The following is a 14,951-nucleotide window of genomic DNA, read 5'->3' on the forward strand; positions in this document are numbered from 1 at the left end:
GGGGCATATATCACATTACAAATGTGACTGTATTTCAAAAGTACTTTGTTAGCTGTAAAATAATTGATGGTGTATTGTGGTCATGAAAGGCACTATAGGTTGCTCTAACCCCTCTATTTCTTCCTCTCTTTCTCCGCCAATGGGTCTTATCTTCTTGAATGACCAACCTGAGGCCCATGAGACCACAGGATATAGGAGCAGAATTAGGCCATTCAGCCCATTGAGTTTGCCCTGCTATCTGATTACAGCTGATATGTTTCTCAACCTCATTCTCCTGCCTTCTCCCTGGAACCCTTGATCACCTTACCAATCAAGGACCTATCTATCTCTGTTCTTAAAGACACTCAATGGCTTAACCTCAATGAGTTCCACAGTTTAACCACACTCTGGCTGAAGAAATTCCTCATCATCTCAGTTCTGAAGGGTTGCCTCTTCACTCTGAGGCTGTGCCTGGTGTCCTATTTCTCCTACTAGTGGAAACATGTACTCTACTCTACTCTACTCTAACCAGACCTTTCAGTATTCTGTATGTTTCAATCAGATCCTCCCTCATCCATCTAAACTTCATCAAGTACAGTCCACAGGTCATTGAGACTATTTTAACTCTGGTCACATTTTCAGTGGGAGACTGACTTATTCTCTCATTGTACACCATGAGAGATGGTGGATGGAACCAATAGCGTTTTCTCCAAACTTAACCATAGATTTATGAATGGAATGCGTAGAGTCCAAAAAGAGCTATTGTGGTTCAATGGTTAAGTAACATGTAAGGTAGTTGAATGACCATCTGCTTGGGAATGTGACATATCATCTTGGAAATAAATGTGGACCGGGATGGCCAGAGGTGAACAGTGAGAACGTAACAACGGAATCAAAATTTTGCAGTTTTTACTTGTTAGCCTTTGAGATCAAGAGGTATTTATATGCATGTTTCACTCGGTACTCCTCAAAATTGCTTTTTTTTTCATTTGTGATGGAAAAGGTCTGTACCTTGCATTCAGCAACTGTTTTCTCTAAATGATGCTTGTGAAGGTTTTGTCCGAATCTATTACCTCGGGAGTGTGAAGTCACAAGGCACTCTGGAATTTGGTGCACATTGATACTAAAATTCACCATCTTAATCAGGAAAGTTACAAGAATGGTTTAGGTGGGTAATGGAAGTGTTGAAATGCTGCATTACAGAATCTGAGACACAGTCTCGAGGTAAAACATTCACCCTACCATTAGTTTTAATAAGTAAAAGAATGGGATTTCTTTATTTGTACATATATGTTTTTGTATAATTATTCATTGGAGCAATTTCACCTTCACTATTTATTTTCACTCAGTGAAACATGACCTGAACTATTGAACAAAAAGATATTTCCAAATGTTACCAGGTCTGGCAGCACCTGTGGAGAGAAATCAGAGTTAACCTTTCGGGTCCAGTGACCCTTCCTCAAAACTTGTGGTAGCTAGGAGATTTTAGTTTTAGCTAGGAGTTTCCAAGCTACTATCAATTCTGAGGAAGGGTCACTGGACCTGAAATGCTAACTCTGATTTCTCTCCACAGATGCTGCCAGACCCGCTGAGATTTAACTAAAATTTCTGTTTTTGTTTATGATTTACATCATCCACAATTTCTATGGGTTTTATTTCCTAATATTTCTGGTTCTCTGTGTTTGTTCACTTATCTCTTCTTGCAGACCAGTGGCTGTCTAACTGGGAACAATACAGTAGCATTCCAATCGGTTAAAACTGTAACAAAACTACAGCAGGAGCAGCATTACGATGCTGTATTAAAAAGCAAGCATTCTGACAATGTGAAGGGCAGTGCAAAAAATGCTGAAACATTTGGCCAATCAGCATTCCAAATGACAGAAATGCACAGTCATGTTTTGGGGCTCAGTCCCTTTCTGTGAAGGTGCACGCCCAGGATATGGGTCCACTTACTCACTTGACCAGAAGCTGCTTTGTCTTGTTTTGGTTCAATATCATTCTGTTATTTACCTTCCTCAATATCCAGAAAAACATCTTTCTGAAGGCTCCTCTTCTTTGCCATCCCTTTATAGCTCCAAATGATTTCACATCGGTAATAAGCACTATCGTCATTTTGTAAATCGCTGATCAGCAAGGACATGTTGGCCTGGAATAATGGGCTCATTCTGATCCGCCTGACATATTGTGTTGCTGTCAAGTTAAGTTGAACACCATCAGTATAAGCTAGCAACTCCCTTGGCAGGTACCTGTGCCAGCTAATGTTGATAATCTGGATTAAGTTTTCATTGAGGCCACTCAGTTCACAGGGCAGCAGGGCCGACCGTCCTCTCACACCTTTCGCCTCCGTGATGCTATCTAACTTCAAACGACAACTCCCTGTGTGAAACATGGATAAAAACATCTTCAGTAAACACACATTTGTTGAGCCTTTGCAGTCCCAAGTAGTTTTAACAACTTTAAATCCAGTGCTGCGCAACATTGGCAAAATGATTGTCAGCTGATGTTGATAGAATACATCTCTACAGAATATTTTAGCAGAATCGTTTTATTTAAGTGTAGCAGTCTTAGTACACAGAATCCTCAATCACAAGACCTGCAATGTTCACAAACAGAAATTGCTGGAAAAACTCAGCAGGTCTGGCAGTATCTGTGGAGAGAGAAACAGAGGTAATGTTTTGGGTCCAGTGACACTTCTTCAAAGCTGGTTCTGACGCCCTGGAGAAGGGTCACTGGACTCAAAACGCTAACTCTTCTATCTCTCCATAGGTAGTGCCAGACGTGTTGAGTTTCTCAAGCAATTTCTGCTTTTGTTTCAGATTTTCAACATCCACATATTATATATAACCTGGAACGTTGGTTCTTGAGGAATTAATTATGAGATTGCACACTGTGCAAGAAAACTATCACGGATTCACTCAACGAACTCCTCCTCAAGGCTACCCTGATGAAGCTGGTTCGACCAATCAACATGTAGATTAAAATCCCCCTGATAATTGCCATATCATTTTCACAGGCATTAGTAATTTGTTTGTTTATTGCCCACCCCAATGTGATGTTATTATTTGGTGGCCTATAGACTGTGCCTATCAGTGACTTTTTCTTCTTTGAATTTCTAATTTCCACCCAAATGGATTCAACCTTATTCTCCATAAAACCTATTTCATCTCTCAGCACAACCCTGATGTCGTCCTTGAAGAATATCACAGCTACAGCACCTCCCTTACTTTCCTGTCTGTCCTTCCAAGTAGTCTGATACCCCGGATATTTAACTCCCAAAAGTGACCACCCTGTAATGGTTACTAAATCATTTTCATTCAATGATTTGTGCTGTTAACTCATCAACTTTGTTACGAATGCTACGAGCATTCAGGTAAAGTGCCTTTACGCTAGTTTTCATACTCTCATGATTTCCAACATCTCTAATAATACCTTCTGTGTTATCCTTCCTTTTTAATTCTTTCATAGTCTGCCTTGTACTTAAACCCTCCTGCACACATGCCAACCTGCTGCTTACCTTTTTATTTACCATCATACTTCCTGTCATTTTCCCTTTCCCTTCCCCTCAACTAGGAGATGCAGATGCTGGAGATCAGAGCTGAAAATGTGTTGCTGGAAAAGCGCAGCAGGTCAGGCAGCATCCAAGGAGCAGGAGAATCGACGTTTCGGGCATGATCCCTTCTTCAGGAATTCTTCAGCCCTTCTCCTCAACTCACTAGTTTAAAGTCCTAGTGACCACCCTGTTTATCCTTTTTGCGAGAACACTGGTTCCAGATTGGTTCAGTTGAAGACTGCCTCATTGGAACAGATCCTCCTCTTCCAAAACTGATGCCAATGCCCCACGAAATTGAACTCCTCTTTCCTACACCACTCCCTGAGCCATGTGTTTACTTCCCTAATTTTCTTATCCCTAAGCCAATTTGCACATGGCACAGGCAGATTATAACCCTTGAGGACCTGATCCTTAATATCATTCCTAGTGCTTGATAATCCCCAAACAGATCCTGCTTCCTAGCCTTGCCTATGTTGTTTATCCCAATGTGGACCACAACAACTGGACCCTGCCTTCGGTTGTTTATTGTAGTGGTCGGTATAGAAGCGGCAAGCAGAAGCAGCAGGAACGGAACCAAATAAATTGTAGAAGATGCAGTACAGCAGCACTTCACAGGAGGCGCCAAAGCCCTGAGGATGTCACCGAGACTGGGGTCAAAACATCTGCAAATCAACTTCCTAGCTTGGCGAACATACCCATAACTGTGGTTAAACGATTATTCTGAGATGATACCCTCTGGTCCTAGATTCTCCTACAAGGGTAAATAAACAATCTGTGTTGAAGATACAAAAATGCAGGTAAAATCTCTTAGCTATCTTCCTGTGAGCATTGAGTACAGGAGTTGAGAAGTCATGTTGCAGCTGTACAGGACATTGGTTAGGTCACTTTTGGAATATTGCTTGCAATTCTGGTCTCCTTCCTATTGGAAAGATGTTGTGAAACTTGAAAGGGTTCAGAAAAAGATTTACAAGAATGTCACCTGGGTTGGAGGGTATGAGACATAGGGAGAGGCTGAATAGGCTGGGGCTGTTTTCCCTGGAGCGTTGGAGGCTGAGGGGTGACCTTCCAGCGGTTTATAAAATCGCAAGGGGCGTAGATAGGATAAATAGACAAAGTCTTTTCCCTGGGGTGGGGGAGTCCAGAACTAGAGGGCATAGGTTTAGGAGAGGGGAAAGTTATAAAAGGACCTAAAGGGGCAACTTCTTTACACAGAGGGTGGTGCATGTATGGAATGTGCTGCCAGAGGAAGTGGTGGAGGCTAGTACAATTATAGCATTTAAAAGGCATCTGGATGGGTATATGAATAGGATGGGTTTGGAGGGATACAGGCCAAGTGCTATCAAATGGGACTAGATTAAGTTAGCCTATCTGGTCGGTGTGGACGAGTTGGACCGGAAGATCTGTTTCTGTACTATGCATCTCTATGACTCCATAATTCTATGACTCTATGACCAGGTAGAAAAGTGAATTGTAAACCAATTCAGTAAGGTTCAAACCACAAAGTTATCCAATGACAGTGAGAAATATCCTTGAGAGGTTAATTACATTTCTCAGCAATTCCTTCAGAAGTGCTGAGAACACATTTTAAAAATAACTCAATTAGTAAATGAGCAAATTCTGCTTGCCATCATCTTGTCTTGTTGTGGTCTTGCTGTTGAACAGAGAATGAAGTATGACTCACTCAACACAAAATTCCCATCATCTAATTCCTCCTACTGACCTATTCTCAGATATTAGTGTAAAGAACAAAACTGACAATGTTCTGGAACCAAAATGTTGACTCTCCACAGATACTGCCAGACCTGATGAGCTTCTCTAACAATTTCTCTTTTTCTCTCCTCTGATGATGGGATTTACACCTAACAAATTAGTGCACAATGGAAAGCCTATGATGACTATCTCTGCAGATAGACAATTAATAAAGTTAAAAACAATTGAGAAATTCAAATGTGTTACAAGTATGGAGCTCACAAGATCACATGGTTGAACAGTTCAGTAAAAGGCCATTTAGCTCTTTGTGGGCATCCCCAGAATTTGTTGCTGATCCTGAATTGCCATTGGGCTGAGTAGCTTGATACATCATCTGTAGTTAAGGGTTAACCACATTGCTGTGGGTCTGGTGTCACATGTAGGCCAGATCGGGTAAGGTTGGCAGATTTACTTCCATAAACGATGTAAGTGAACCCAGATGGGATATTTGTGATAATCTACTTCATGATTACTAAGGATAGCTTTCAATTCCAGCTTTAATTTAGTTTTGCCATCTGTCTTGGTGGGATTCAAATCCCGAACACTAGCTTACAAGTTTGCCTTATTGGATTGTGATTTCCATTATATTATGGAAAATGTGCCAACTGCACACCAACACCAGCTGGTATTTACATTGTATCCTTAAAATCATGATGATACCCTCAGACATTTTACAGAATCAAGTCCACAAGGAAATATTATGACTTCCTTATAGGAAGGACATTGATAAACCTGAAAAGGTTTGGAAATGAGTTACAAGGTAGTTACCAGGGTTGGAGGGTTTAATTTATAGGGAGAGGCTGAATAGGCTGGGGCTGTTTTCCTTGCAGCATCAGAGGGGTACCCTTATAGAGGTTTATAAAAGCATAAGAGTCATGGATATGATCTTTTCCCTAGGGTAGGGGAATCCAAAATTAGATGGCAGAGGTTTAAGCTGAGAGGGGAAAGATTTAAAAGGGACCTTAGGGGCAACTTTTTCACACAGAGGATGGTGTATGTATGGAATGAGCTGTCAGTGGAAGTGGTTGAGGCTGGTACAATTACAACTTTTAAAAGGCATCTGGATGGTTATATGAATAGGAAGGGTTTAGAGGGATATGGGCCAAGTGCTGGCAAATAGGAATAAGTCAAATTGGGATGTCTAGTTGGCATGGACGAGTTGGACAGAAGGCTCTGTTTCTGTGCTGTATGACTGCATGACTCCAAAATGGTCGGTCAAAAGTTTGTTCAAAGAGGTTTGTTTCAAAACTAACCTTCAAAGAGGAAAGAGAGGTGCAGAAATAGAGTGTGTCTCTGAACTTAGGGCCCAGACTGCTGAAGTCATGACAGCCAAAGGCAGGTGATCACAGTAGCTCATGGGGCCAGATGTAGGGGACTGCAGATGGTTTTAGAGGATGGTTTGTCTGGAGGAGATTACAGAGATAGAGACTGGTGAGGCCATGAAGATATTCAGAAGCAAGTATGGGAATTTTAAAATTGAGAAGCTGCACATTCAGAAGCCAATTTGGACCATGAGCACAGCAGGATCCAATGAAGATTAGGGCATGGGTGGCTAAACCTTGAAGCATAGAATGTGGGAACTGGTCAGGAGTCACATCCAAAAATAACATGGACATGAATGAGGAGTAGGAGATGAGTGAAACAGGGGTGAAGTTGGATGGAAACAGGCAGGCTGAGTGATCATGTGGGTACGTGTTCAGGAGATCATCTCAAACTTGAATATGAGTCTTGTACAAGCACAGACTGTTTGTGATGGAGTGATAGAAACAAATGCTTTGGTCTTCCCAAAAATTAATTGGAGCAAACACTGGTTCACCCTGTTCTGGATGTCCTGACAATTTAGAGATATTGGATCATTTTAGAGAGACAGGTGTCATCAGTGTATCTGCAGAAAGTAGTGCTGTGTACATGAACAATGCTGCTGAGTGGGAATTGAAAATGGGATGAGGCCATTGGTGCTGGAACAGGAAGAGAAGCAAAGCAAGTGACTCTATGGCTATGAATAGATGAATAAAATGGAACCAGTAAGTGCAGTATCATCAAGCTGTGAAATAATGGAGTTGTTGGAGGAATAGGATGTGATCCATCATGTCAAAAAACAATGAGGAATAGCTTACCTTTGTCATACCCATTTACTCATCTTTGTGACTTTGATTAGAGCTGTTTCAGTGCAACAGTGGGGGCAGAAGTATCCTTAAGGGGATTCAAATATGGAGCTCAGGGACAAGGGGAATAGATTTAGGAACTTAGGAACAGGAAATGTCTGGACAGCTCCTCCAACCTGTTCTGCCATTCAATAAGAATGAAGTTCTCATGATCTGTGCCTGAAGTTCTCATGCCTCGGGCCCATATCCCTTGATATCCTTACTTCATTAAAAACTGCCTATCTTAGATTTAAATTTGACAATTTAATTAGCATTGACGGCCATTTGAGGAAGAGAGTTCCAAACCTCTACTATTCCTGTGTGAGGAAGTGCTTTCTAACATCTCTCCTGAATGGCCTCACCTCAATTCTTAGACTATGTTGTCTAGTTCTAGAATCTTCAATCAGAGGAAATAGTTTACCTTTCTCTGTCTTTGATCTCTGTTAATATCCTGAAGATCACGAGTAGGTCACCCCATAACCTTCTAAATGCTGGAGAATAAAGGCTTAACTTGTCTAATCTCTCCTCATAACCACTGAAGTGCAGTTATCAGCCTTGTAAACCTGTGTTGCACTCACTTCAAGGCCAATATATCTTTCCTACGGTGTTGTGCTCAGATCTACTCACTGTGGGGTCGAACCAGGGTTTTGTGTTACTGCAGCGTAATGTCTGCATCCCTATATTCCAGCCCTTTAGATATGAAGGCTAGCATTCCATTAGTTTTGGGCAGGAATGGAAGGTTGGAAATGGAATGGAGGATGGAGGGCTGGGTTTTTTAGGAGGAGGTAATGATGCAATATTGAAAGGAGAGGGGATCAGCACCTGAGGGAAGGTAACCATTAACAACATTGGCTAGCATGGGAACCAGGAAGGGACGTTGGGATGGTCAACAACTTAGTGGGAACAGAATCAAAGGAATTGAAGGTGGGACTCATGGACAATGAGCTCAGAGATAGCATGAGGAAAGATAGAGAGGAAAGTAAAGAAAATTACAAGTTTAGCAGTAGGGACCTTTATAGAAAGTTTAGTTAAGTCCATGAGAGGAGGTAAGGGAAACAGTCGAAGGGCTTCACGGATTGTCCTAATTTTAGTCACAAAGAAATTCTCAGAAATCCTCACATTTTTGATTGGAAGTGAGTCTGGACAAAACAGGAGAGAGGGATTTATAAAAGGGAATGCAGTTGAGAAACCTCGTGATGTTGGAATAATGAAGTGTTTTGTCATCATGACAGCAGGACCGAATGTGCTTTTCTGTGATCCAATGGATCCAGCAGTGAATGCCCAAACTAGCTGGCTGTCATTTCTGTACAGGGATGGAAATGTGTTGCTGGAAAAGCGCAGCAGGTCAGGCAGCATCTAGGGAACAGGAGAATCGACGTTTCGGGCATAAGCCCTTCTTCAAGAATGAGGAAAGTTGGTCCAGCAGGCTAGGCGGAGATGACGGCGGATGATGCGCTGTACATGGAGGTTAGTGGGGTGGTAGGTGAGGACCAGTGGGGTTTTGTCCTGGTGGCGGTTGGAGGGGCGGGGTTCAAGGGCGGAGGATCGGGAAGTGGAAGAGATGCGGTGGGGGGCATCGTCGACCACGTCGGGGGGGAAATTGCGGTCCTTGAAGAAGGAGGCCATCTGGGATGTGCGTTTTTGGAACTGGTCCTCCTGGGAGCAGATGCGGCGGAGTCGAAGGAATTGGGAGAATGGGATGGCGTTTTTACAGGGGGCAGGATGGTGTAGTCCAGGTAGCTGTGGGAGTCGGTCGGTTTGTAGTAGATGTCCGTGTTGATATGGTCGCCTGAGATAGGAATAGAAAGGTCGAGGAAGGGCATTTCTGTACAAACCTACATCCTATGGGGTTAACGTGAGACCTGCATTGGAGTAATAACCAAGGTGTGAGAGAGAGTAATTGTTTTCATGAAGACTGGCCCATTGAAGATGTAAGATCCAACTCCTTAAACTATTTTCATACATCTGTTTCTGAATTTCTTTTTCAATTACTTTTTAAAATTCCCCTTTAGAGGCTATTATTGATTTTGCTTCCATCACTGCTTTTTGATAGGGCTTTCATTGGCTAATAAAATGCTACTAAAAAAGATTCCTCTGATCATTGTCTTAAACCTAAACACTTCGCTTACTGATTTGACATCAGTGAAATTAGGTTTCCCCTTACTTCATAGAGCCCCTGCAATGTGGAAACAAACATTCAGCCCATCAAGTCCACACTGATCCTATGAACAGTATCTTACCCAGAACCACTCCTCTACACTATCCCTGTATTTCCCATGGCTAACCCACTTAGCCTGCATATCCCTGGACACTATGGGTATTTTAGCATGGCCAATCCACCGTAACCTGCACATCTTTGGACTGTGAGAGGAAACCAGAGCACCTGGAGGAAATCCATGCAGACACAGGAAGTACGTGCAAACTCCACACAGACTGTCACCCAAGGGTGGAATCAAACCCGGGTCCCTGGTGTTGTGAGGCAGCAGTGCTAACCACTGAGTCACCGTGCCACCACCTCACTAAATTACTTATTAATTTTTATTTGCTTCATTTTCTAAACCTGAAACTACTCTATTAAGAAGAGTCCTATTTCTCTAAACTGCACTGAAAACTAGCATGAATTTAACAATCCGGTACATTATCAGGTGAATCAGTTTCTTCCTACAATCCCCACCCCCCAACAAACCTTCAAACACAGGACGTTATTAATACATGTTCGAAGATAATTTCTCACATCATTTAACAGCATATTGAAATAGCTAATTTTGAAACATAGGGTATGTTCCTCTAGGTTGAAAACCATCCGGGATTTAATTCAAAAAGGTACACACAAATCCCCTCATATTTCATTGTAAAAATGAATATTGTCTAACTGCATGCATGGTGAGTCGTCACTAGACGTAAAGCCATCTGGATGAGGGGCCAACGGATACAATGCTGCAAAGGAAGGAAGATTGAAAGCATAAACTATCCTCACCCACTCGTGCATATATCCTAGCAACTGACTGACAATCACAGACCTTGTGTTTAAATGCCTCCCCCACTGATCTGAAATCAGTGTGGCATTGCAAAGAGTCCTAAACAGTAGGGTCAAACGAGACTTGTAAAATGGCAGAAGGGCCATTTGTTTACTTTATTAGCGTGCCTTTTATTTTATTAGTCCGTATTTTAAAAATTGCTTCTCTACAAACAACAGGGGCAGAATGATTGAAATGAATTACTGAAGCACAGCGGCTTTATACATGCACATCAAATTTCACTCAGAAACAATAACCCAATTATAATAGCCAGGTTAACACCTCCAATAAAAAAGCAGAGAGTGAAGTTTGTTACGAATGCGTTGAACATTGTAGTGCATCATTGTTGATTCTTAGTTCTACCTGACTTGATTCTAGGCAATCATTTCTCGTCAGAACATTTTCCACAAAGTCCTGATAGCAAGTATCTATTAAAAATATGCATAGTACCTGCCAATAAAACCCAGCTGTACCTTTTCTAATTTTTGTCAGCAAATTATTATAAAGCCTTAAAAAGTCTTATATAAAGCCTTAAAAATTCCTCTATTCACAGTTATAATGCCTCTTCTCCCGTCTCCGTTTCCAAAGGTTGTGCCATGGACTTCCAATGGATTGATCTACACTTCGGGAAGCAAACCCAACTTACTGACTGCTAGAGCTTTTGACTGGCCTGGAATCCATTGTTGAGTACTGGCTTCAAATAAGAATGCCAAGTTAAAGACTCTCTTCTTTAAACAAAATGGAGAATAGGATTTATTCTGTAACTAAGCTGGTCTGATCATGCAACTAGTTTAGGTCATAATCTTCACACTTCTGCAGAGTGGCTGTTCAGAAGTCTCCCTGTCTTACTGCCTGCTGTCAGGCCGTGACAATCGCAAAAAGACCTGGTATCAAACCTGAACTGGGAGTTTCTGGGTCAGGGATACAGACACTGTATGATAAGATTTCTTAAAGTGGGATATTAAATATACATATTTGTCACTCAGCAATGATGACCCTCTGTTAGTGATGGTACTGAGGCACCTCTGTTTTGCGAAACTGCTGCCATCCCCCCTTCCCAGCATCTTTAGGAATGTAGAAACACATCAGGCCATTCAGCCCCTCTAGCCTGTTCCACCATTCAATGAGATCATGGCTCATTTATGGCCTAACTTCAAGTACCTGTCTTTGGTCCATATCCCTTAATGCCTTTGCTTAACACAAAAGCTTGGAGCTAACATACACAACTGATCCAGCATCCGCTGCTATTTGGGAAAGAGAGTTACAAACCTCTCCCACCTCTTGTGTGCAGAAGTGATTCCCAACATCTCTCCTGAACAGTCTGGCCCTAATTCTCAGACTATGTCCCTAGATCAAGAATCCCCAAGCAGCAGAAATTGTTTATCTTTGTCTTTCCTGTATTTTACTGATAACATCTTTAAGATTTCATTCAGATCATCTCTTAACCTTCTAAATTCTAGAGAAAACAGGTCTTTATAACCTGTAAAACAGAGAAGCTCATTTTGTCCAAACAAATCTGCCTCTGTGCTTTTGAAACTGCAGTAAAAGCTCAGTTATTGAGCAATCAATTTAAAAACTACTATTTATTAAAAACTTTCTTTTCAAAACATTACATTTATGTACAATGCATTACATTGAAACAATGACTAAATTATACCAGCACACACTAGCCTGATTAATCTTTCACATTTAACCCTAATTCAAGCAATGGCTTTTGTCTAGATTTTGAACATGCTCCCTTGGCATAAAACTGCCATTGGCATTAAGTGTTCCAAAGAAGAGCTTTATTAAACTCAAAATGTTAATTCTGTTTCTCTCGCCATTATGCTGTCAGACCTGCTGAGTTTTTCCATCACTTCTTGTTTCTATTTCAGACTTCCAGCATCTGCAGCATTTTCTTTTGTCTGAGAGTTAGCTGCTTGTTATTGAAAAATCTCAGTTGAGCTTGATGGATGAATCTTGTGAGGCAGATTTGCAACTAGTTTGACAGTTCACCAATATGTTTCTCAATCTTAATTCCCCAAGTTACATCAACAGGAGATTGACTAGTTGTAAAATACATCTTGTTTACTGTTTTGTTGAAAGGAATGTGTCATCAGAATGATACTTTCATTGGAAGGCAAGACAACAACGATTTTGAGTCGAGTCGAAAAATTTGGGTGTCACTAAAGAAGATTTTCTTTTGTAGATGGCATTATATTTTTAGAAAATCTTTATGGTGACTGTTATTTGAGCCAAATTTTTATTTACAGATTCTTCCCTTTAAATGAATTCAAATGTATGGTTTGAATTCACACTCATAAGATTATGAGGGAACAAAGAACAGAGACTTTGTCCAATATGTGCAGGATGTTTCCTGACACAGTATAGAGACAGGTCAGCAAGGGGTGAGCCACATTAGGTTTGGTACTGGGTAATTAACCCGGCCAGGTGTTAGATTTGGAGGTAGGTAAGCGCTTTGCTGATAGTGACCACAATTCAGTTTTGTTTACTTTAGCGATGGAAAGGGATAGGTATATACTGCAAGGCAAGAGTTATAGCTGGGGGAAAGGCAATTACAATGCGATTAAGCAAGATTTAGGATGCACAGGATGGGGAAGGAAACTGCAGGGCATGGGCACAATTGAAATGTGGAGCTTATTCAAGGAACTGCTACTGTGTGTCCTTGATAAGTATGTACCTGTCAGGCAGGGAAGAAGTTGTAAACCGTGGTTTACTAAGGAAGTTGAATCTCTTGTCAAAAGAAAGAACAAGGCTTATGTTAGGATGAGATGTGAAGGCTCAGTTAGGCCAATTGAGACTTACAAGGTAGTCAGGAAAGTCCGAAAGAGAGAGCTAAATTGTGCCAGGAGGGGGCATGAGAAGTTGTTGGCGGATAGGATCAAGGAAAACTCTCAGGATTTCTATAGGTATATAAGGAATAGAAGAATGACTCGAGTAAGATTAAGGCCAATCAAGGACAGTAATGGGAAGTTGTGCGTGGAGTCAGAGGAGTCAGAGCAGCACGGTGGCACAGTGGTTAGCACTGCTGCCTCACAGCGCCAGAGACCTGGGTTCAATTCCTGCCTCAGGTGACTGACTGTGTGGAGTTTGCACGTTCTCCCCGTGTCTGCGTGGGTTTCCTCCGGGTGCTCCGGTTTCCTCCCACAGTCCAAAGATGTGCAGGTCAGGTGAATTGGCCATGCCAAATTGCCCGTAGTGTTAGGTAAGGGGTAACTGTATGGGTGGATGGCGGGTCAGTGTGGACTTGTTGGGCCGAAGGGCCTGTTTCCACACTGTAATGTAATGTAATCTAATCTAAGAAATGGGTGAAGCGCTAAGTCAATATTTTTCGTCAGTATTCAATAGAAAAAGACAAGAAGAACACTGAGATACAGGCTACTGGATGAAATGGAGTTGAGGTTCACAAGGAGGAGGTGTTAGAAATTCTGGCAAGGGTGAAAATAGATAAGTCCCCTGGGCCGGGTGGGATTTATCCTAGGATTCTCTGGGAAGCCAGGGAGGAGATTGCTGAGTCTTTGGCTTTGATCTTTATGTTTTCATTGTCTGCAGGAATAGTGCCAAAAGACTGAAGGATAGCAAGTGTTGTCCCCTTGTTCAAGAAGGGGAGTAGAGACAACCCTGGTAATTATAGATCAGTGAGCCTTACTTCAGTTGTGGGTAAAGTGTTGGAAAAGGTTATAAGAGATAGGATTAATCATCATCTTGAAAGGAATAAGTTGATTAGAGATAATCAACACAGTTTCATGAATGGTAGTTCATGCCTCACAAACCTTTTCGGGTTCTTTGAGAAGGTGACTAAATAGGTGGATGAGGGTAAAGTGATTGGTGTAGTGTTTATGGATTTCAGTAAGGTGTTTGATAAGGTTCCTCATGGTAGGCTAATGTACAAAATACGGAGACATGGGATTGAGGGTGATTTAATGGTTTGGATCAGAAATTGGCTAGCTGAAAGATGACAGAGAGTGGGTGGTGGTTGGTGGGAAGTATACATTCTGGAGTTCAGTTACTAGTGGGGTATTGCAAGGATCTGTTTTGGGTTCATTGCTGTTTGTCATTTTTATAAATGACCTGGATGAGGGCATGGAAGAATGGCTTAGAAAATTTGCGGATGACACTAACGTCGGTAGAGTTGTGGAGAGTACCGAAAGATGTTGTAGGTTACAGAGGGGCATAGATAAGCTGCAGAGCTGGGCTAAGAGGTGGCAAATGGAGTTTAATGTGGAAAAGTGTGAGGTGATTCACTTGGAAGGAGTAACATGAATGCAGAGTACTGGTCTAATGGTAAGATTCTTGGTCGTGTAGTTGAGCAGAGAGATCTCGGTGTCCATGTACATAGCTCCCTGAAAGTTGCCAACCAGGTTGATAGAGTTGTTAAGAAGGCATACAGTGTATTAGCTTTTATTAATAGAGGGATCGAGTTTCAGAACCAGGAGATCATGCTGCAGCTGTACAAAACTCTGGATGTATTGCATACAGTTCTAAGCACTGCATCATAGGAAGGATGTGGAA

General features: G+C 41.8%; 1 protein-coding gene across 2 annotated transcripts in view; it reads right to left on the reverse strand.

The window, feature by feature from the left end:
- The window catches only part of LOC122560989, an 88,481-nt gene that overhangs the window by 68,948 nt on the left and 4,582 nt on the right, over nucleotides 1-14,951 (reverse strand). For both annotated transcript variants that reach the window (XM_043712231.1, XM_043712230.1), the window contains exon 2: nucleotides 1,990-2,355. In XM_043712231.1, coding sequence (XP_043568166.1) covers nucleotides 1,990-2,355 — 366 coding nt within the window. The remainder of the gene's footprint in view (nucleotides 1-1,989; nucleotides 2,356-14,951) is intronic.

The sequence above is a fragment of the Chiloscyllium plagiosum genome, chromosome 22 (genome assembly GCF_004010195.1).
Source record: "Chiloscyllium plagiosum isolate BGI_BamShark_2017 chromosome 22, ASM401019v2, whole genome shotgun sequence".
In the NCBI taxonomy this organism is placed as follows: domain Eukaryota; kingdom Metazoa; phylum Chordata; class Chondrichthyes; order Orectolobiformes; family Hemiscylliidae; genus Chiloscyllium; species Chiloscyllium plagiosum.